Source organism: Panthera pardus, unplaced genomic scaffold (assembly GCF_024362965.1).
Source record: "Panthera pardus isolate Hobbes unplaced genomic scaffold, ASM2436296v1 HiC_scaffold_25, whole genome shotgun sequence".
Taxonomy (NCBI): domain Eukaryota; kingdom Metazoa; phylum Chordata; class Mammalia; order Carnivora; family Felidae; genus Panthera; species Panthera pardus.
The window spans coordinates 80,411,877-80,436,410 of NW_026526821.1; the positions used below are offsets into that span (position 1 = coordinate 80,411,877).

Consider the following 24,534-nt stretch of genomic DNA (forward strand, 5'->3'; position numbering starts at 1 on the left):
GTTTATAAACTCAAGCATAGTACAGTCTATTCAAAACCAGTTTTCAGTTGGTTTCTGTATTATATTTAGTTCAAATGAATTCCATTTATTAATTTTGCCATAGCCTACACAGAAATTAAAATTTTTATTGTTTTGTTGATTGTTTCCTTCGCTGTGCAGAAGCTTTTTATCTTGATAAGGTCTCAATGGTTCATTTTTGCTTTTGTTTCCCTTGCCTCCTAAGACATATCTAGTAAGAAATTGCTATGGCTAAGGTCAAAGAGGTTTTTGCATATTTTCTCCTGTAGGATTTTGATGGTTTTCTGTCTTTTAGGTCTTTCATCCATTTTGAATTTATTTTTATGTATGGTGTAATAAAGTGGTCCAGGTTCATTCTTTTTTTTTAAAATTTTTAAAATGTTTTTATTTATTTTTGAAGGAGAGAGAGACAGAGCATGAGGGGGGGAGGAGCAGAGAGAGAGGGAGACACAGAATTCGAAGCAGGCTCCAGGCTCTAAGCTGTGAGCACAGAGCCCGATGTGGGGCTCGAACCCACAAACTGTGAGGTCATGACCTGAGCCGAAACCAGACACTCAACCGACTGAGCCACCCAGGTGCTCCCCAGGTTCATTCTTTTGCATGTTGCTGTCCAGTTCTCCCAGCACCATTTGCTGAAGAGACTGTCTTTTTTCCACTGGGTACTCTTTCCTGCTTTGTTGAAAATTATTTGGTCATACATTTGTGGGTCCATTTCTGGGTTCTGTATTCTGTTCATTGATTTATGTGTCTGTTTTTGTGCCAGTACCATACTGTCTTGATGATTACAGCTTTGTAATACAGCTTGAAGTCCAAACTGTGATGCCTTCATCTTTTTTTTTCCTAATTTTTTTTAATGTTTATATATTAAAAAAAATTTTTTTTAATGTTTATTTATTTTTGAGACAGAGAGAGACAGAGCATGAACAGGGGAGGGGCAGAGAGAGAGGGAGACACAGAATCTGAAACAGGCTCCAGGCTCTGAGCGGTCAGCACAGAGCCCGACGCGGGGCTCGAACTCATGGACTGTGAGATCATGACTTGAGCCGAAGTCGGACACTTAACCGACCAAGCCACCCAGGCGCCCCAATGTTTATATTTTTGAGAGAGAGACAGAGACAGAATGTAAGTGGGGAAAGAGCAATGAGAGAGGGAGACACAGAATTCAAATCAGGCTCCAAGCTCGGAGCTGTCAGCATAGAGCCCAACATGGGGCTTGAACTCAAGAACAGTGAGATCATGATATGAATGAAATCGGCTGATTAACCAACTGAGCCGCCTGGGTGCTCCTGGTTTTCTTTTTTAAGATTACTTTGGCCATTTGGGGTCTTTCATGGTTACACACAAACTTTAGGATTGTCTGTTCTAGCTCTTTGAGGAATGCTGGTGGTATATGTGTAGACTGCTTTGGTCAGTATAGACATTGTAACAATATTTGTTCTTCCAGTCCATGAGGATGAATGTTTTTTCCATTTCTTTGTGTCTTCATTTTTTTTCATAAGGTTTCTGTAGTTTTCAGTGTACAGGTCTTTTACCTCTTTGGTTAGGTTTATTACTAGGTATCTGCACAGTGAAGGAAACAATCAACAAAACTGAAAGGCAACCAACAATGGGAGAAGATATTTGCAAATGGCATATCGGATAAAGGGTTAGTATCCAAAATCTATAAAGAAGTTATCAAACTTAACACCCCAATAACAAATAATCCAGTGAAGAAATGAGCAAGAGACGTGAACAGACACTTGTCTTTTTTTTAAATTTATTTTATTTTTTAAAATATATATCCAACTTAGGAATATAGTGCAATAATGATTTCAGGAGTAGAATCCAGTTATTGATCCCCTATGTATAACACCCAGTGCTCATCCCAACAAGTGTCCTCCTTAAAACTCCTTGCCCATTTAGTCCATCCGCCACCCCCCACCCCTCCAGCAACCCTGTTTGTTCTCTATATTTAGGAGTCTCTTATGTTTTGTCCCTCTCCCTGTTTTTTATGTTAGTTTTGCTTACCTTCCCTTATGTTCATCAAACACTTTAAAAAGAAGACACCCAGATGGCTAACAGACACATGAAAAAGATGCTCAACATCAGTCATCATCAGGGAAATACAAATCAAAAACACAATGAGATAGCACCTCACTCCTGTCAGAATAGTAAACTTAACTCAGGAAACAACAGATGTTGGTGAGGATGCAGAGAAAGGGAAACTCTTTTGCACTGCTGATGGGAATGCAAACTGGTGCAGTCACTCTGGAAAACTGTAGGGAGTTTCCTCAAAAAATAAAAAATAGAAGTACCTTACGACTCAGCAATTGCACTACTAGGTATTTATCCAAAGGATACAAAAATGCTGATTCAGTGGGGCACATGCACCCCAATGTTTATAGCAGTGCGATATATCAACAATAGTCAAATATGGAAAGAGCCTAAATGTCCATCGACTGATTTTATACACACACACACACACACACACACACACACACACACACACACGCACACATGCACACACGCACACACACACAACAGAATACTACTAGGTGATGAAAAAGAATGAAATCTTGCCATTTGCAACAACATGGATGGAACTAGAATGTATTATGCTAAGCAAAATAAGTCACTCAGAAATATAAATATATGAATTCACTCATGTGAAGTTTAAGAAACACAATAGATGAACATAGGGGAAGGGAAGGAAAAATAAGATAAAAACAGAGAGGGAGGCAAACCATAAGAAACTCTTAAATACAGAGAACAAACGGGGTTGCTAGAGGGGAGGTAGGTGGGCAGATGGGCTAAATGAGTGATGAGCATTAAGGAGGGCACTTGTTGGGATGAGCACTGGGTGTTGTATGTAAGTGATGAATCACTGGGTTCTACTCCTGAAACCAGTACTAAACTGTATGTTAACTTGAATTTAAATAGGTATATTAAGAATAAAAAAATAATTTATTCAGTCATATAGGCCTATGAAAAATGTAAATAATTAATGGGAAGGACTTAAAATTAAGAGGACATTTTATAAAGAAGGCTAATATTTTATGGTTCAGTCAACCATTCATGGATGGAATATTTGTTGAATCCTAACTTTGTGCCTGGTGCTGGGTTGGAGGCTCTGGATACAACAGTAAGCAAAAGTAGGTACACTCTTAACCCCTGGTGAGTAGACCCATGTTGTGGGCCATGCTGCCATTCTCTTCTCTCTGCTTCTCTTTCTTACAGAGCTTGATACATTACTGAACTCCTATAGACAAAAACTTTAAGTATCTTTGGGTAAACTTCCCCAATGTAGTTCTGAAATTCACATTTAGCCCTGAACCCCAGCATCTGTATGTTGAAGTATGAAATCAGACATCACATCAAAATTGTCACTGATGCCAAGGCAGCTTTCCCTATCAAGTCAGCCTAGTCATTCAAAATGACCTATTAAAACTGCAGAACACATCCTAACACTTTGTATTAATTTTTCCTTGATTCTTTAACAATTTAGTGGCTTAAACAGCATGCATTCCTTTTCTGGAAGTGCTACAGGGTAATCTGTTTTCTTGCATTTTTGAGCTTCTAGAGGCCAGCCTGCATTCCTGGGCTCACGGCTCCTTTTCTCCATTTTCAAAGCAATGGTAGGTTGAGTCCATCTCATAGTGAATCACTTAGACTCTGATTCTTCTGCCTCTGTCAACCACATTTAAGGACCCTCTTCCAGATTTAAGGATTACATTAGGCCTGATAATCTGAGGTAATCTTCTTATTTAAAATTTTTTTTTTAATTGTTTACTTATTTTTGAGAGAGAGAGAGAGAAAGACAGAGGGTAAGAGGGGGAGGGTCAGAGAGAAAAAGGTAGATACAGAATCGAAACAGGCTCCAGGCTCTGAACTGTCAGCACCGATGGGGCCCAAGGAACAGCAAGATCATGACCCGAGTTGAAGTTGGACGTTTCACCAACTGAGCCACCCAGGCGCCCCAAATCTTTGTATGTTTAAGTCAGATGATTAACAACCTTAATTCCATCTGTTTCCTTAATTCCCCTTTACAACATGATGTAACATATTTACAGATTCTGGGGGTTAGGATGTGGCCATCTTTGGGAGTCCATTCTGCCCACTACATACTCTAATATCCTATATTGGCTTCTCACTGTAATTAAAACAAAGATCATACACACTAATATGGCTTAACAAGGCTCTAGTAATTTATCATGTTCCATACTCCTTTACAGTTTAGCTGTATTGGCTCTCTGTTATGCAAACCTCCCAATCTTGTTACTACACTAGGGCCTTTGTATGGGTACTTTCCTCTCCCTGGAATCTTCTGTCAATTTACTGCATCTTCACATAGATGACTCTTATCGTTCAGCCCTTAACTCAAATAGTACCTTCTCTACTCACCAGTTCTTTGTATTTTTTCCTAGTACTTATCATTAATTGAATGACCTTTAGTTATGTATTTTTGTTTGTTTCTTATCTATAGCATTCCTCTTCCTCCCCTACATGCTTGAGAACTCCAAGAGTGCAGTAGGCCTGCAGTGCCAACTATACACTAGGCATTATGGCAGGGCTTAGTGAAATGATAATATCTAAGAGCCATGGTGGTTTTCCCCTTCATGGAGTTTATAGGTTAATGAGGAAGCAGATGCTAATCTAATAATCACATAAGAATAAAACTGTAAGTATTATAGTATTATAGTAGTATAAGGCTTTATAATTAGGATGTTTTACTATCTGGTAGGACTGGCTCCCCTCCCATAGTTTCTTCTTTGTTTTAATTTTCTATGTGAACTTTAATATCACCTTGTCTAACTCAATAAAAAAGTATGTTGGTCTTTTTATTGGGATTACATTAAATGTAGGTAGTTTAATATAATACATTAATTTAGGGAGAACTGACATCTTTATGATGTTGAGTCATCTTATTCAAGAAGAGGGATATCTTGCCATTTGTTCAAGGCCATTTTTATGTCTTTCACAGTGTTGTAAGATTTCTATCATGTGGAATTTGCATATTTTTTGTTCAGTTTATTCCTCAGTATTTAATCTTTGTTGATAAAATAGATGGGGTTTTCCTCTACCATTACCATCTCTAACTCATTACTGTTTGTGTATATGAAGGCTAGTGGTTCTTGTACATTAGTTTTGTATCTTTCTACCTTACTGTATTTTTAAAATATTTGATTTTATCATTGATTCCCTAGTAGTCTTCTGTTATATTGTCATATCACTGAAAAGGGAGATAGTTTTATTTCCTTACCAATTTTTTTAAAAGTTTGTTTGTTTAGGGAGTGAGCAAGTGCAGAGAAGGGGCAGAGAGAGGAAGAGAGAGAATCCCAAGCAGGCTCCATACTGTCAGTGCAGAGCCTGATGGCAGGGCTTGAACCCACGAACCAGGAAATAATGACTGAGCTGAAGTAGGACACTCAACCGACTGAGTTAACAAGGCACCTCTCCTTACCACTTTTTATTCTCTACTTCAAGGATTGGCAAACTTCAAAGTATAGGATAGTAAATTACCTAGGTTTTGAGGACATTCAGTCTCAACTACCAACCCATAAACAATAAATAAATGGGTGTGGATGTGTTCTAATAAAACTTTTTTTACAAAAACAGCAGATTTGGATTTGGCCACTGGGCCATAGTTTGCCAACCTTTGATCTAGTTGATTTATCTAATTGTAATGGCTAACTGTAATGTACCTCTAGTACAGTGTCGAACAGTAGCAGAGATAGTGGGTATTCTTGTCTTGTTTCTGGTTTTAGTGGAAATGCCCTCAGTGATTTCCCATTAAAGAAGATACTAGTATTAGGACTAAGTTATATATATCAAGAATATATCCCTCAATTCCTATTTTCTTGAGGATTTTTTTCTGTCATTTTCAGTGCCTTCTTTTAAATTTTAATTTGAATTTATTCCCATTGGAATGCCTTGTAATTTATTTTTCATTTCTAAGATATTTTGCTTCCTTTTGTTTCTTGAATGCACTGAGCTTCCTCTTCCCTGCCTCTCCTCTTAGTTTTCATCTAATTCAGAGTGGGTTTCCAGAGTGCTTGAAGTGTTGTACAGTTTTCTTGTACTTCATGCCTGTTTTAGGGGAGAGAATTTTTCTCAACTGATATATGTTGGTCTTCATTTTTCTGCTTCTTTGCAGTATAACTCTATAGAACTCTTCATCTTTTTCCTGTTTATTTTTGTGGTATTGGAATGTATTTTGTGAGATTCCGGTTCATTGGAGCCCTTTGTATAGCTAAGTCTGACACTTGTTTTTGTGGGGTAGACACATAGACCAATGGAACAGAATGGCAAATCCAGAAATAAATCTTCACACGTATGGTCAATTGATTTTGACAAAGGAGTAAAGGCAATTAGATTTTCATATATAAAATAATGAACTTTAACCCTTATATGAGACATAAAAATTAACTCAAAATGGACTTGAATGTAAAGCTAAAATTATAAAACTTCCAGGAGAAAACATGAGAGAAAATTTTTGTGATTTTCATTTAGAAAAAGATTTCTTATATATAAAAGTACAATCAATAAAAGAAAAACTAAATTGTGCTTTACCAAAATTTGAAACTTTTGCACTTCAAAAGACACTGTTAGGAAAATGAGAGGGCAAGCCATAGACTGGGAGAAAATATTTGCAAATCATATTATGTGATAAAGGACTTCAAATTGAGGAATATATAAAGAGGTCTTATAATTCAATAATAAGGGAACTTATTTAAAAAATGGACAATGTTTTGCATAAATATTTCACCAAAGAAGATAAGCTAATGGCTAATAATCACATAAAAATGCTCAACATCACTAGTCATTAGGGAAATGCAAATTAAAACCATAATGAGACACTATACCTGGTAGAATAGCTATAATAAAAAAGACTGACAATACCAACCACAGGTGAGGATATGGAGAAACTGAAACCCTTGTATGTTGCTGACGGGTATGTAAAATGTTAGTCACTTTGGAAAAACAATTTGGTAGTTTCTAAAAACTAACAAGATAAATATAAACTGAGAACATGATCTATCAGTTCCACTCCTAGATATCTACCCAAGAGAAATGAAAACGTATGTTCCCTCGAAGACTTATGTGAATATTTATATCAACATTATTCATGTAGCCGAAAGCTACAAGTAATTAAAAAATCCAGCAGCTGGTGAGTGGATAAACAAAATATGGTATATCCATACAACGGAATACTATTCAGAAATTAAAAAGGAATAAACTACACACTACAACATGTATGAACCTCAGAAACCATAATGCTAAGTGAAGGAAGGCTGACACAAAAAAAGACAACATATTGTATGAATTAATTTCTATGAAGTTTCCAGACTGTATGATATCATTTATATGAAATTCCTCTAGAGGCAGGAAGCAGACACATGACTGGTTCAGGCTGGAGGTAGGAGTGGGAATGGACTGTAAATTATTGGCATAAGGGAACTTTGTGGCAGTGGAAATGTTCTAAAACTACACTGTAGTGGTAGTTGCACAACTTTATACATTCAGCAAACATATTTGAATTGTATACTTACAAGGAGTGAATTTTGTGGTACATGTAAATTATACGCCAGTAACATTGTTTTTAAAAAAGTAAATAAAGAAGTAGGACTGCCAGGTAGTTGAAGATAATAATGGCTGCTTTCCTTTCCACCTCTCAGTACTTCCTCTATAAACAGTATAGAACATAATAAGGAAGAAACAAACTGCATGAAAGCCACAGCTTCAGCATGACTTGACAGAGAACTTCCAAACAATTGTAAATAAAATGGAAAAAACGCCAAATGCTAGTGCATGATCTCCAATTCCTGGTGTTCTTAGCATGAACTACACCATGCAACTTGAAGGGATAGTTTTTTTAAATGCACAGTTTCCGGGGTGGGGAGATGAGTGGGTGAAAAAGGTAGAAAGGGAGAAGCACCTTATGGCAGTTGGGTGTGAAGGAAGAAAGAAGCAAAAGGGGAAAATTTAGGATCCTGCAATATAAAAGGGAGCCAAAAGAATTAAGAGGTCATACAACTCTATCAGGAATGTGTAAAGAGCTTAATTAGACAGTCTTATTCCAGGATCTTCTGGTTAAATTTTTGGCTAGTCTCCCATTCTGTCACTTGACCTAAGCAGGCTAGTAGAACTGTGGCTTTCCCTGTTCATTTCCTATCAAATTTGTTACTTTTGCTGACAGTTAGTTTGCTATTTTTATCGATAATAGTGCTGGGCAAGGGTTTTTCCATTCAAAAGCTCCACATCATGTCAACTAGCTGTTGTTTTTCACAGCCGGTGCTACCCTAGAACTAACTACAAGGCTGAACTAGCTTGGGAGTGGTGAAAGGATGGGAGCAGCACCAGAACATCAGATTTCCCCTTCATTACTAGAAGTTCAGCATTACTTCATGAATAAATGCTTATCAAATTGTTGTTTGCCCTTTTTGATTTCAGAGCCCTGAAATCGTAGTTTTTGTCCAGTTTTAAAACTGTTTGCTGGGGACAGGATTTATTCACCTCTAAACTTTGCCATACCTGGAAATTCTCCTTTATTTACTATTAACCAAACTATGTAGTTTGAAGCATTTTTCTCAAGGATGTTTTAAGTATGCATGTATAATTGATAGGAAATATGGAATATATTGAAATATGATATATATGAAAAATATGGTCTCTTCACAGTAATTGCATATAGTTGGGATCCTTAAGAGCAGGTATGTAAGCTACCGAATAGGGGCCAAATCCTGCCCACTGCCTATTTTTGTAAGTAAAGTTTTACTGTAACACAGCCACTCTCATTTATTTATGTATTATCTATGGCTGCTTTCATACTAAGATGGCAGAGTTGAGTGTTGTGATAAAATCTGTATGATCCACAAAGCCTAATATCTGGTGCTTTACACAAAAAGTTTGCTGACCTTTGCTTCAAAGCATTATCATAATTAACATAGCTACCATTATAAATATTACTTTGTCTAGTATATTTACTTCACATTTATCCTTTATTTTCTCAATAACCCAATATAATCAGCTACATACATATGAGTTATCAATTATCAGATTCCAAAAACTAATGGTAACCTTCATAAGTATGATCATATAAATTATAATTCAAACTGAATATACTAAAAATTAATATTTTAATCTAATAATCTCACAATCCTAAAATTTAGCAACAGAGACTAGAATTTAGTATCTTATAGTAATTTCATGTTCATGTTGGTTTGCAATAACATTCATCCTAACAATACTCTGTTTACACTCAATTACATCATAACTGCTGTTGCATGAACAAACTACTATAAAGTTGTTGCCATGAGAAAATGCACATTTTTTTCTTTGATATTTTGAAATCTTGCTTAACTATTAGTTTGCATTTAAAAAGGGAATATTTAAATTGTTTAATACTAAATACTTTGTGGAGCACTTTACTCAGTTCAACATATCTTACCTGTTAGAAGAGACATTCTGTGTTCTTTGTTGAATATGTTTATGGACTGAACAAAAGGGAGGGAGGTCATCTGGAAATGTGTCTTCTCCTTGAGGAGCTAAAGATAGGCCAACAAAAGCTTCATTTAGCGTATCTCCTCTGTCCAAAGGCCCCAGGAGTTCTGTTAAAAAATGATCAAGATATAAGTTAAAATCAAATAAAATTTCTGATAACTCCTTCATAAGTATGATTACAGGAAAATCTTTCACATATCCCAATGAAACTTAAAAATTTGTCAATTAACTATATAATGTGCAGTGGAAATCTTGTAGTCATAGTCCCCCTATGACTTCTGTCATTCTTACACTTAGCTCAACCCAGGGGAATTTGGTAACTGAGTAATTAATGTTTCTGAGTTTAGACTTTAAAAATTCACTTGTAACTTCATTCATAGTGTTTTTAGCCAGCATTTTATTAATCAAATATTTTTTGTTGTTAACAAATTACTGGAATATTTTATTATATTGGAAAGTTGTGAGAGGTGAATTATTTTACACTCCATATGTTGAACATAATTTGAAAGCAATAAAGGAAAGTATCTTTCTAATATTTAGTCTTAATTACAATTTTAAAGTGTACAGAGAGTTTGTTATTCCCACATCATACAGATGAAGAAAGCAAACTTTAATATTGGCAACTTTGACAGGGCATTGTTTAGAAAAATTGTGAAACATGATGAAGTTGTGAAAAACATATCTGAAAAAACATAAATCTTATTAAAAGCCAAAAACTCTTAGGACTGCACCCTGTGCATGTGTGTATTTTGTTTTTCTTTTCTTTCTTCCTTTCTTTCTCTTTTTTTCTTTTTCTTTTTCTCTTTCTTTCTTTCTCTCTCTCTCTATCTTTCTTTTCTTTCTTTCTTTCTTTCTTTCTTTCTTTCTTTCTTTCTTTCTTTCTTTCTTTCTTTCAGACAGAGCATGAACCAGGGAGGGGCAGAGAGAGGAGACAGAGAATCCTAAGCTGACTCCACACTGTCAGTGCACAGAGCCCGACATGGGGCTCAGACTCATGAAACCATGACCTGAGCTGAAATCAAGGGTTGGATGCTTAACCAACTAAGCCACCCAGGTGTTCCAACCATGGTAACCATTTTTTAAGTGTGCAGTTCATTAGTATTAAGTATATTCACCTCATTGTGCAACAGATCTCCAAAATATTTTCTGCTTTCAAAACTGACACTGTACACCCATTAAAAAACTCCCTATTTATTTCCTATTTCCCTTCTTCTAGGCCCTGGTAACCACCATTTTACTTTTTGTTTCTATAAATCTGACTACTTTAGTACTTCATTTAAGTGGTATCATGCAGTATTTGTATTTATGTGACTGGCATATTCTCCTTAGCATAATGTCCTCATGGCTCATCCATGTGGTAGGCATAATGTCCTCATGGCTCATCCATGTGGTAGGATTTCCTTCCTTTCTTAACAATTTTTTAAAAAAAATTTTTTTGAAGGGGGGAAGGGTGGGGAGAGAGACAGAATCTTAAGCAGGCTCCATTTCCAGCCCAGACCCCCATGTGCCAGGCTCAATTTCACGACCATGAGATGATTACCTGAACAGAAATCAAGAGTTGGACACTTAACTCACTGAGCCACTCAGGCACCCCCAGGATTTCCTTCCTTTTTAAGGCTGTATAATATCCCACTGCGCATGTGTGTGTGTACACAGAACCACATTTGGTTTATACATTTGATCGTCCATGGAGATTTGGGTTGCTTCCAGCTTTTGGCCGCTGTTAATAATTCTTCTATGAAGATGGGCGTGCAGATATCTTTTTGATACTCTGATTACAATTCCTTTGGATATGTACCTATAAGTGGAGTTGCTGGATCATAGGTAAGGTATATATTTTTTTTAATTTTTAATGAACTGCCATTTTTTTTGTTGTGGTGGCAACATTTTACAATCCCACCAAGAGCACTCCACAATTTTTCCAGTTTTGCCAACACTTGTTATTTTCCTTTCTTTTTTTTATTATAGCCATCCTAAAGGATGTGAGGTGCTCACATATAACTCACATATAACTATATCTCATTATAGTTTTGCTTTTGTGTCCATAATTATCAGTGATGTCAAACATATTTTCATGTGCCTATTGGCCATTTGATTTTCTTTGTTGGAGAAATATCTATTCAAGTCCCTTTGTCCATTTTTGAATCAGATTGTTTGATTTTGTTGTTGAGTTTTAGGAGTACTTTATCTTTCTGGATATTAAACCCTTACTACATATATACTAAATAGAATACATGATTTTCAAATATTCTTTCCTATTCTATGGGTTGCCCTTTTCATTCTGTTGATAGTGTCCTTTGATGAATAAAAGTTTTAAATTTTGATGCAGTCCAGTTTATTTTTGTTGCCTACTTTGGTATCCTATCCAGGAAACCATTGCCAAATCCAATGTCATGAAGCTTTCTCTTTGTTTTATCTCTGTAAGTTGGGTAGTTTAGGTCTTACAATTAGGCCTTTGGTCCATTTTGAGTTAATTTTCATAGATGGTGAAAGTTAAGGGTCCAAATTCATTTTTTTTACAATGTTTATTCATTTATTTTGAGAGAGAGAGAAAAAGCATGTGCAGGAAAGGGACAGAGAGAGAGGGAGAGGGAGAATCCCAAACGGGCTCCATGCTGTCAGCACAGAGCCCCACACGGGGCTCAGTCCATTAACTGTGAGATTGTGACTTGAGCCAAAATCAGGAGTTGGACACTTAACTTACTGAACCACCCAGGTGCTCCCCAACTTCATTTCTTTTTAATATGGATATCTAGTTTTCCAAGCACCATTTGTTGAAAAGACTGTCCTTTCCTGCACTGGACTGGGTACCCTTGTTGAAAATCACTTGACCATATATGTAAGGGTTTATTTCTGGGCTCTCTGTTTTATTCCATCAGTCTATATGTCTGCTGTTATGCCAATACTATTTATTGTTTTGGTTACAGTAGCTTTGTAGTAAGTTTTGACATGAGGAACTGTGAGTCCTTCAGCTTTATTCTTTCTCAAGATTATTTCGGTTCTTTAGGGTCCATTGAGATTCCATATGAATTTTAGGATAGGTTTTTCTGTTTCTGCAAAATATGTCATTGGGATTTTGAGAAGGATTGTACTGAATCTTTAGATTCCTTTGGGATCTAAGGACATTTTAACAGTAAATCTTAACAACTCATGAACAAGGAATGCTTTTTCACTTTTTACTGTCTTCTTCATTTTCTTTCAGTAGTGTTTTCTTCTTTTCAGTGTATAGGTGTTTCACCTCCTTAGGTTTATTCCTAAGAATTTAATTTTTCTTGATTGGATTTGTTTTTAAAATTTTTCTTTATAAATTGTTCATTTTTTAAAAATTAAAAAAAGTTTTTATTTAAATCCCAGTTAGTTAATATACAGTATAATGTAGTTTCAGGTGTACAATACAGTGATTCAACACTTTCATACAACACCTGGGGCTTATCACATCAAGTGCACTCCTTAATCCCCATCACCTATGTTACCCATCCCTCCCCACCAATTCCCTCCAGTAGCCTACAGTTCTGTATAGTTAAGGGTCTTTTTCTGATTTGGATGCCTCTATTTATTTTATTTTTTAAAGGTTTCTTTATTCTGGGGAGAGAGAGAGTGAGCTTGTGTGCAAGTATGTGTGAGCAGGGGAGGAGCAGAGAGAGAGAGAGGGAGACAGAGGATCCAAAGCCAGATCTGCACTGACAGCAGAGAGCCCAGTGTGGGGCTCGAACTCACAAACTGTGAGATCATGACATGAGTTGAAGTCAAACACTTAACTAATTGAGCCACCCCTATTTATTTTATTTCCTAATTGCTCTGGCTGGGATTTCCAGCACCATATTGAAAAGAAATCGAGAAAGAGAGCATCCTTGTCTTGTTCATGATTGTAGAGGAAAAGCTTTCAACTTTTCACTTTTAACTATGATATTAGTGGTGGGCTTTTAATAATTTTAATATGAGTCTTTTTAATGTCAAGATACTTTCCTTTTCTATTTAGTTTGTTGAGTTTTTATTATGAGAGGGTATTTCTGTCCTTCATTCTGTTATTGTGGTATATTACATTAATTTACTTTTGTAGGTTGAACTGTCCTTGCATTCCAGAAATAAATTAGTTGGAGTATAATGTATTAAATATGCTGCTGAATTTGGTTTAGTAGTATTTTGTTAAGAATTTGCATCAGCATTCATCAGAAATATTGGTATATTCTGTTATTTAATGTTTTTGTCTGGCTTTGGTATTAGGGTGCTAGAAAGTCGGGGAGGGACATTAAAGTATCCCCCAAATTGAGAAAGCACTTTAAGACAGGAATATGAAGGTGGTGATTCCATACAGTATACACAGAGTTTTTTTCATGGTAACTTATTGATGGGGCAATCAGGTGGGGGAGATCCATGGCAACTACATAGTTATTCTCCAGAAAATCCAGACCTTTGTCCACAGATTTTATTAGAGCTAGGGGACACAAAGAAGGATAGTGTAATGAGATCAGAGGGTTAACATGTACCTCAAAGGGTTTGCATGTACCTAATTGACAGCTAACCTTTTATTAGATCTTGTGGCACCACCTGTGCATCATGAGGGGGAAAGGCTGTGTTATGGCTAACAGATTCACAGGAGGCTAAAACATGCCTTCCACCTCATCCTAGCCTTGGCAGCCTAAGGCATGTATATTAATCTCCAAGGGGCCTGGAACACGAAACCCCAAAAGAGAGGTCATCAAATGAACATGAACAAGATGGTAGGGTCAAAGATGGAATTAGTATTGTCAGCACTCCTACATAGAGTAATGATGGCTTCATAAAATGAGTATGGGCTGTTGTTTCCTCTTCAGTTTTTTTTGTAAAAGTTTGAAGAGGACTGGTGGTCTTCTTTGAATGTGTAGTGGACTTTCCAGTGAAGCCGTCACTGGACTTTTCTTTTTGATTTATCCATTTCTAGGATTTATCCATTTCTTCTAGGTTTTACAATTTGTTGGCATGTAGTTGTTCATAGTAGTTTTAGAATCCTTTTTATTTCTGTGGTATTGGTTGTAAGAGCCCCTCCTTCTGATATTTATTTTTGAGTTTTCTCTTTTTGTTCTTAATCTAGCCAATGATTCGTCAATTTTTGTTGAAGTTTTTTAAAAAAGCTTTTAGTTTCCTTGATCTTTTCTATTTTTCTGGCCTCCATTTATTTCAACTTTGATCTTTGTTATTTCCTTCCTTTGGCTAACTTTGGGCTTAGTTCTTCTTTCTCTAGTTCCTGAGGTATAAATTTAGGTTGTTGATCTGACATCTTGCTTCTTTCTTAATGTAAATATTTACTGATACAACTTTTCTCTTAGCACTGCTTTTGCTGCATCCCCAAAATTTGGGTATATTGTGTTTTCATTTCCATTTGTCTCAAGATATTTTCTAATTTCCCTTGTGACTTCTTTGAGCCATCGTTTATTTACAAGGGTGTTAATATCCATGTTGTGATGGTGAATATTATGTGTCAACTTGACTGGGTTAAATGATGCCCAGATAGCCAGTAAAACATTATTTTCGGGTATGTCTGTGAATGAGTTCAGGAAGCAATTAGCATGTGAATCAGTAGACTAAATAAAAAAGTCTACTAGGTAGGTATCATCCAATCTGTTGAAGGCCCAAATAGAACAAAAAGGCAGAGAAAGGGTGAATTGTGTCTGTTTTCTTGAACTGGGACATCTATCTTCTCCTTCCTTCTGATGTTGGAATTCCTCATTCATTGGGCTTTTTCAACTCTGGGACTTGTACCAGTGTTGCTGCCCATCCCCCATCCCTGTTCTCAAGCCTTTGGCCTCAGACTGGGAGTTAAACCATTGGTGCTTCTGATTCTCAGGCCTTTACACATGGACTGAAATACACCACCAGCTTTCTTGGTTCTAAAGCTTGCAGATGGTGTACCATGGAACTTCTCAATTTTTATAATCATGTGAGCCAATTCCTACAATAAATCCCCTCATGTATCTTGCTATATATTCTATTTGTTCCCTGGAGAACCCTAATACACATATATTTATAGAATTTTAAGTTTTCCTTCTGTTGATTTCTAGTTATATTCCATTGTGTTTGCAAAAGATATTTTCTAAGATTTCAGTCTTTACATTGTTAAGACTTGGATTTTTGTTTTTTTGTTCTTTGTTTGTTTGTTTGTTTGTTTTTTTGCCTGACTTAAGGTCTGTCTGGCAGAATGCTCCATGTGCACTTGAGAATAATGTATTTTACACTGTTGTGTGAGTGTTGCATAGATGTCTGTTAGGTCCAGTTAGTGTATAGTGTGGTTCAAGCCCTCTATGTCCTTTTGATCTTCTGTTTGGTTGTTCTTCTATTACTGATAGAAGGGTGCTGAAGTCTCCTACTATTGTTTTGTTACTCTCTCTTTCTCCTTTCAATTTTGTCAGTGTTTGCTTCATATATTTAAGAGCTGCAGTGTTTGCTAAATAAATACTTATAATTGTTAGATCCTCCTTGTGAGTTGTGCTCCTTCTCATTATATGATATACTTTTTTGTCTCTTGTGATAGTTTTTGACTTGAAGTCTTTATGGATGCTATTAGTACAGACAGCTTTGCTCTTGTTATTATTTTCACAGAATATATTTTTCCATGCTTTCATTTTCAGCCTATAAATATAAAGTGAGTCTCTTGTATGAAATATATTATTGGATCTTGTTTGTTTAATCCACTCAATCTGTGTTTTTTGATTGAGGAGTGTAATCCATTTACATTTAAACTAATTGACCCAGAAGGACTTACCATTGTCATTTTGTTACTTGTTTTTTGGCGTCTTACAGCTTTTTTGTCCTTTATTTCTCTTACTGTTTTTTTTTGTGTTTGACTTTTTCTTTGTAGTGATATGTTGTAATTCCTTCTCATTTGCTTTTGTGTGTATTCTATAGTTTTTCTTTTGGATATAATTTTAATTATATAAAGTATCTTAAAAGTTAAAAAATCTATTTTAAACTGGTAACTTTAATCACATACAAAACCTTACCCCCTTATGGTTCTGTTCCCCCATTTGTTATTGTTACAAATTATATCTTTATATATTGTATACCTATTAACATAGATTTATAGTTTTTTTAGGGTTTTTGTCTTTTATACTCTGTACAAGAATTAAAAGTGGATTTATGTAACAAACTTACAGTAATACAGGATTCTATATTTGTATTTTTACCTTTACTGGGTAACTTTATACTTTAATAGGACTTCATGTTGCTGTCTAGCATTTTTTTTGGTTTAATTTGCAGGAGTCCCTAGTATTTTTTTTTTTTTTTTTTTTTTTTTTTTTGTATAGCAGGTCTAGTAGTACTAAATTCCTTCAGCTTTTATTTATCTGGGAAGATCTTAATTTCTCCTTCAGTTTTTCAGCACAGTTTTATAGGACACAATAATCTTGTTTGACAGTTTTCTTCTGTCATTAGCTCTCTAGTATATCATCCCGTTTCTTCTGATCAGCAAGGTTTCTCCTGAGAAATCTGATAATCTGTACTTGACAAGTCATTTTCTCTTGCTGTTTTCAAGATTCTCTTTGACTTTGAACAGTTTTGTTATAACTTAGGTCTGTTTATGTTTATGCTAGTTGGAGTTCATTGATCTACAGTTTGTGTTTTCATTTCATTCCTTAGATTGGGAAGTTTTCAGCCACTTCCCAATGTTTTCTCATGTAAGTTCTCTGTCCTTTATCTTTTCCTTCTACGACTGCTATAACACATTTTTAGGACTCTGATGGTGACCCATAAGTCTCTTAGGCTCTCTTCACTTTTTCTTCATTCTGTTTTCTTTTTGTTCCTCTGACTCAATGATTTCAAATGATCTGTGTGCTTTTAGTATATACAGGTGTGTGTGTGTGTGTGTGTGTGTGTGTGTGTGTGTGTGTGTGTCTTGATTTCCCATTTGTTCTCAGATTTCATTTTCTATTGAATTCTTCTGCCCTTATTCTCTTGCTCTGCCTAGTGCCTGCCTGCTGACTTGAGAGCCTCTGATATTCAGTGCACCAAGGCACTCACTTCTGTTTTCACTGGCCTCCAATCTGATATCTAAACTATGCTGCTGTCATTCTTACTAACATCTCAAGCCAGGCAACACAGAAGTCAGTTCCTTGTACACTTCCCAGAGAAGCCAGAATACTGTACTTGAGTTCCACTCTATTTCTTCTGTCTCAAGGAAGGGGTTGGTTACTGGGTGATATTCTTCCTATTGTACCACCCTACTGAGGTGAGGAATGGTGTGTATGGTGAGCAAAATGCAATGAATTCTTTTACTCCTTCTGAACCACCCCTTTTCTTGTTTATGCATTGGTGTGGGTGCTATGGCCCCTCACTATTTTCTAGAGTTCTCACAAAGGTATTTTATTCCTCATAGCTGTTAGGTTGGTGTCTTCATGGGAGAACAAGGGTCTGAAGCTTCCTAGTCCACCATTTTGCTGAAGTTGCTCCTTCCACAGTGAAGTCACTAGTTTCCATAGTGCCTAAAACTATAACAGGTAATAAGTAAATAGCTTTCATGTAGGCAAAGAAGACTATTTATTTTCACATTGAGTCCTATTCCCAATTACCCTGTTACCAATTTTCTTTTCTTGTCCATTACAAAATACATATGGCTTCGATTATCTCCTTCCAATAATTTGAAGTAATAAATTCTGCTTGGAGATCTGTTAGTATTATCTTAAGGATGAAAATATTTGTAGAAAGTACTTGTATCATAAGCATACTTATTTTGTAGAATACCATTACATGTGCCATAACATTTTTACTCTTTGCTTACTAATAAGGCTGAAATGAGACTGTATGGATCTCTGACAATAAATGGAGTTCTGAGGTGGTTCTGTTTTCAAATGTGAAAATAGGCTTTGGTTATTTGTATAAGCAAACTTTTATTGAGAGTTGGCTCCATGTAGGTTGCTCTACTGAGTAGGGGATATAAACATGAAGAAGACATAAAGGCTGTCCTTGACAGGGTAGGTATGCTTCAATTGTGCTTTCTTGAATATAAAATGAAAGTAAAATCAACAGTAGCAGCAAATGATTATTGTTGCAGTTGGGGGAAATGTCAGCAGGAGAGAACCATTAAAAAAAAAAAAAGGGTCGCTTTATGGGGCACCTGGGTGGCTCAGTTGGTTAAGCACCCAACTTCAACTCTGGTCATGATCTCGCAGTTCGTGGGTTAGAGCCCTGCATCAGGCTGTGTGCTGAAAGCTCAGAGCCTGGAGCCTGCTTCGAGTTCTCTGTCTCCCTCTCTCTGCCCCTCCCCCATTCATGCTCACTCGCGCTCGCTCTCTCCCAAAAATAAACAAACATTTAAAAAATTAAAAAAAAAAAGGATTGTTTTAACAGTATTTATTCTTTACTATAAGGCATATGGTCTTAGATTATAGCTATATTAGTGTGGTTTTACTTAAAAATATAATAATGAGCTTACTAAATTTCAGGGAATGTTATAGGCATGACTAGTAGTTTGGCTCCACCTAGTAAATAAAGGATAAAGTCTTAAACTAACAAACTACCAAGCGGCAGAATTTTGTTTGGGATGGAGCCAGAGGACAGAGTATGGAGAGGTTATATCCTTAGTGATCTATTACTTTATAGTCATACGTTTGTGTTCAGTAGGCAGAGTGAGTATGGGTTTGGGCTAAGAGTCAGTGAATTGGGTAATCTTAACTGTCTGCCAAAAGCAGGAATTACCTAGAATTTTGTTTTGTTTTCCTAGAACAAAGATTTTAAACTGGTAGTCCATATGCTAAATTCAGTTTATAGATGGAGACGTGTATATAATTATCTTCTAAAAATAAAGCTTATTTAAAAGAAAAAACACCAAAAACCTAGCACTTCTTAAAGAATTATGTCTGGGGGCTTTCTAAATTGTTTAAAAGATCAGTATGAAGAATTCTTGTAAACAGTTCTTACTTGCTCTATGTCCTTTTAACTTAAAAGGCTTTGTATTATAATTGCTCTGTAAATATCAGAATTTTCTGTATATTGTGCAGTGCACACAAAGAAGCTGTCAAACGGCTTACCTTGTACTTATCAACTTGTTTATTTTCATGCCTCCAAAAAGCTGTATTTTTTTACTAGAGCAGCTGCTACTTTGTAAATATTTTAATGGCTTCTGTTAAGTAGAGCTGTCAGTTTAACAAACAATATCATATAAGATTTTCACTCTTCCATGTATTGCACATCTTGAAATGTGTTTTACCCTGAAAACCTTTGGGAGATTTTAGACTGGAACGGACATCTCCTTTGAAGGCACATAGCCAACAAAAGAAGAGAGAGATTTAAAGAACCGTGTATAAGATAACCAAGGAAATAGTGCCATTTATTTCAGAAGACCAGTGTATGACAGCAATAAGTTCTCTTAGCTCCTATCTCCTTTTTTGAACTCAACTACAGATTTAAACACTGTTCAAATTAATGAACTACTGACTCAGGCAATATGATAATTACTGACCATTATCTGAGTTTTATTCTAGGTTGTGCCATCTGGTCTTGGGTAGGTCATCTAACTTCTCAGATTATTGGTGAGGATTTTAGAAATGGGTATCTTGTATATTGTTGATTGTATATTGTTGGTAAATCAATACTTAAAGGGAAATTTGGCAGTGTCCATAAAAATATTTCTTTTTGGACTCAATATACTATACTTTGAAATTATCTTCTACAAACACTAGCATAATGTGTACAAAGATATTTACAAGAGTACTTTTATTTATTCCAGCTTGTTATTTAAACATAAACACACCCCACAGTCATCTTGTTATGGAATTTCAACATGTCTGAAACCAGAGAGAACAGAATAATGATCCCTTAGCTAATTCTCCATCATCCAGCTTCAGTAATTACCAGTTATGGTCAATCTTGTTTCTTCTCAATCCTCTACCATTCAATACTCTACCCCTGGAATAATAATTGAAGCAAATCCTAGACAGATCATTTTATTTGAAATATTTTATATTGTATCTCTTTAAAAATAAGTGCTTCCCCTTTTTATTAATTTTTATTGAAGTATAATTAATACATATTAGTTTCAGGTGTACAGTATAATCATGAAATAATTTTATGCATTACTCAGTGCTTATCAAGGTAAATGTACTCTTTTTAAAATTTGAAAATTTTTAATGTTTATTTTTGAGAGAGAGAGAGAGAGACAGAGACAGAGTGCGAGTGGGGAAGGGAGAGAGAGAGAGGGATACACAGAATCTGAAGTAGGCTCCAGGCTCTGAGCTGTCAGCACAAAGCCCAGTGCAAGGCTCCAACTCATGAACTATGATATGAGATCATGACCTGAGGTGAAGTCGGATGCTTAACTGACTGAGCTACCCAGGTGTCCCAAGGTAGATGTACTCTTAATCCACTTTATTTTACCCATTCCACCCATCCACTTCTCTGGAAACCACCAGTTTGTACTCTGTATTTAAGAGTCTGTTTTCTTGTTTGTCTCTTTTTCTTCTTTGTTCGTTTCTTAAATTCCACATGAGTGAAATCACATGGTATTTGCCTTTCTCAGACTGACTTGTTTCACTTAGCATAATGCTCTCTAGCTCCATCTGTGCCCATCCAGGCAGAAGTTCATTCTTTCTTATGACTAATATTCGCGTGTGTGTGTGTGTGTGTGTACACACACACATCTTCTTTATCCATTCATCATAGACACCTGGATTGTTTCTGTAGCTTGGATGTTATAAATAATGCTGTAATAAATACAGGAGTACACATATCTTTCTGAATTAGTGTTTTCATTTTAAGTAGAAGTACTGGATTGTATGCTATTTCTACTTTTAATTTTTTGAGGAATCTCCATACTGTTTTCCACAGTGGCTATACCAATTTGCATTCCCATCAGCAATGCACAAGGGTTCCTTTTTCTCTATATAAGGTGATACATATGTCTTTGTGGTTTTCATTTGATGATTAGTGATGTTGAGTATCTCCGTGTATCCATTGGCGATCTGTATGACTTCTTTGGAAAAATATCAATTCAGGTCCTCTGCCTATATTTTAATTGTATTATTTTGTGGGGGGTGTAAAGTTATATAACTTCTTTGTATATATTTGATATTAACCCCTTATTGGATATGTCACTTGTAAATACCTTCTCGCATTCAGTAGGTTATTTTGTTGATGGTTTCTTGCATTGTGCAGAAGCTTTTCATTTTGGTGTAGTCCCAATAGTTTAATTTTGCTTTGGTTTCCCTTCCCATGTCAAAGTTATTACTGCCTATATAGTCTTCTCAGAGTTTTGTAGTTTCAGGTGTCACATTTAGAACTTTCATCTATTTTGAGTTTTTGTTGTTGTTGTTTTTGTTTTTAATGTATGGATTAAGTAAGTGGCCCAGTTTCATTCTTTTGTATGTAGCTATCCAGTTTTCCCAGCACCATTTGCTGTCTTTTCCCCATTGCATATTCTTGTCTCCTTTGTTGTAGATTAATTGACCATAAAAGTGTGGGTTTATTTCTGGACTCTATTCTGTTCCATGGATCTTTGTGCCTGTTTTTGTGCCAGTACCATACTGTTTTGATTCTTACAGCTTTGTAGTATCCCTTGAAATCTGGGATTGTGATACTTACAGCTTTATTCTTTTTTTCTCAAGATTGCTTTGGCTATTTGAGGCCTTTTGTGGTTCCATACAAATTTGAGGATTATTTGTTATAGTTCTGTGAAAATGTTGATATTTGATAGGGATTACATTGAATCTGTAGATTGCTTTCGGTAGTATGGACATTTTAACAATATTGTTCTTTCCAATCTATAAGCATGGGGCATCTTCCCATTTATTTGTGTCATTTTGTTTGATGTTTGGTTTGGTTTTTATTATTATTTTTTTTTCAAATAGAAACTACATCATTAGTTAATACTGAGATTATTAATTCAATTTCAGGTCTACAGAGATGTTTTTTTCATCAGCATTACTAATATCACCATTCTCCTATGTTGAAAACCCTAGTTCTTAATCATCATCATAAATGTTCATTTGCTGTATCCCACACCACATGTCTGACTCTTGGATTCTTAATAATAGTGCCACTGATTATGATTGTAAAACAGCTGAAGATTGTTTTGAAAGACCATTTTTATATCTATTCATATGTGTAGTTACAAACACTGAATTTTAAAAGTCACTTAGAATAATTCCTGCATTATTATGGCAGTAATTGGATACCTAGTTAGTTTTGTTTCATTTTTACGATTATTTTTTAAAAAGCTCCATATAATTATGTAAAATTAATGGTTCCAGAGTCCACTCTGCAAAGAAAAGCATATTCAAGGAACTATAAATTCTACGCCTGTACCCTTTTCTCTATAATAACTATTGTAGATATTTAAACAAAAATACACTGAGATAAATGGTATCATATTCTTTGTTCACTTTGTTCTTTATTCTTAGTAGATTCTGAACATCAGTCTATAGTGTGTAGAGTTGTACATTTCTCCTCTATTTGGATGTACCATAGTGTATTGAACTATTCTCCTTTTAATGAATATTTAGATTATATCCAGTCTTTTTTGGGGGGAGGGGAGGGGTTATCATAAACAGTGTTATAATGAATAGCTTTGTGCATTCATCTTTCCGTGTATACATGTTTGTGTATGGGTGTCTTTGGATTAGATTTCTAGAAGTGAGATTTCTGGATCAAAGTTACTTTATACATTTATTAGATATTGCCAAATTCTCTTTTATAGGACTTTTATTATTTTGCATTCCCACTGGCAGTGTATGTATTCATTCCTACAACCTTGTCAATGGCATATACTGTCAGACTTAGAATCTAACAGGTGGAAAATATCTCAGGGTGATTTTAATTTGCTGTGCACGCTGTTCCTAACCCATTTTTCTTCAGGAATGTGCATCTTTTGTTTTACTGTATTTTAGAAGCTTTTAATATATTAGAGACATTAAATTTTTATTCACGTAAGTTGTGAATATTTTTGTTAGTCATCTTAAAAATTTGCTTAATGTGTTTTCCCTATAAAATATATTAATTTTAAGTTATTACTTTTATCACCTTTCCCTTTTTACTTCTGGATTTTGAAGGTTTGTGTGTTGATTTTCTGTTGTTCCTATAACAAGTTACCACAGATTTAGCACCTTAAATCAACACCCATCTATTTTACTGTTCTGTAGTTTGGAAGTCCACATATAGTGCAGCTTGCCTGAACCTCTTGCTCAGGGCCTGACAAGATTTAAATCAAGTTGTCAGCTGGGCTGGGCTGGTGTCTAGAGGTTCATGGGAAAGATTTTGATGCAGGCTCAGTCAGGTTGTTGATGGACTTCAGTTCCTTGACGTTATGGCACTAAGGTCTCCCACTCTTTTCTTGCTATGGGTTAGGACTATTCTTTGCTCCTAGAGGAGGAACATTCCCTTTCAAGCTTTCCATGAGGATTCCTCCAGCAATAGAAGGTCAAATCTCTTTCACACTTCAAAACTTTCTTTCCTCCTCTACTGCCACAATATTTTTACTCCAGCCAGAAAAAGATCTCTGGCTCATTTGATATAGTGCACCCAACTGGATAATACAGAATAATCTTTTGGCAACTATAATTACATTTGTTGGTTAACAAACATTTTATTCTTTATTAAAAGATTATACTAAAGAAATACATACATGTTTCTAAAAATTATGAAATATATTCACAAAATGGTCAATCTAAAATTCTAGTGTAATGTTTGCGAAGTCCCTTTTGCCATTTGCATAGCATATTCACACATCTTTGGAAGATCTGTTTTGCCTACCACTAATTTTTAGAAAGTTTCCCTAATTCCTAATATCCAGCTTATATTGGACTTCACTCTTTTTTTTTCTTCTGACTTAGATTTTTTAAAAGAAAATTTTAATGTTTATTTTTGAGAGAGCACAATCAGGGGAGGGGCAGGGAGAAGGGGACAGAGGATTCAAAGTGGGCTCTGAGCTGACAGTAGCAAGCCCAACATGGGGCTTGAACTCACGAACTGCAAGACCATGACCTGAGCTAAAGTGAGACACTCAACCCACTGAGCCACTCAGGTACCCCTACATGGTTTAGATTTAAATCCTTCATCCTTCTGGAATTTACTATG

The 24,534-nt window shown here is 35.6% G+C and overlaps 1 protein-coding gene across 4 annotated transcripts in view; it reads right to left on the reverse strand.

Moving 5' to 3' along the window:
* Nucleotides 1-24,534, reverse strand: part of WDPCP (WD repeat containing planar cell polarity effector) — a 382,460-nt gene that overhangs the window by 46,279 nt on the left and 311,647 nt on the right. For all 4 annotated transcript variants that reach the window (XM_053890729.1, XM_053890730.1, XM_053890728.1 and 1 more), the window contains one exon: nucleotides 9,446-9,605. In XM_053890729.1, coding sequence (XP_053746704.1) covers nucleotides 9,446-9,605 — 160 coding nt within the window. The remainder of the gene's footprint in view (nucleotides 1-9,445; nucleotides 9,606-24,534) is intronic.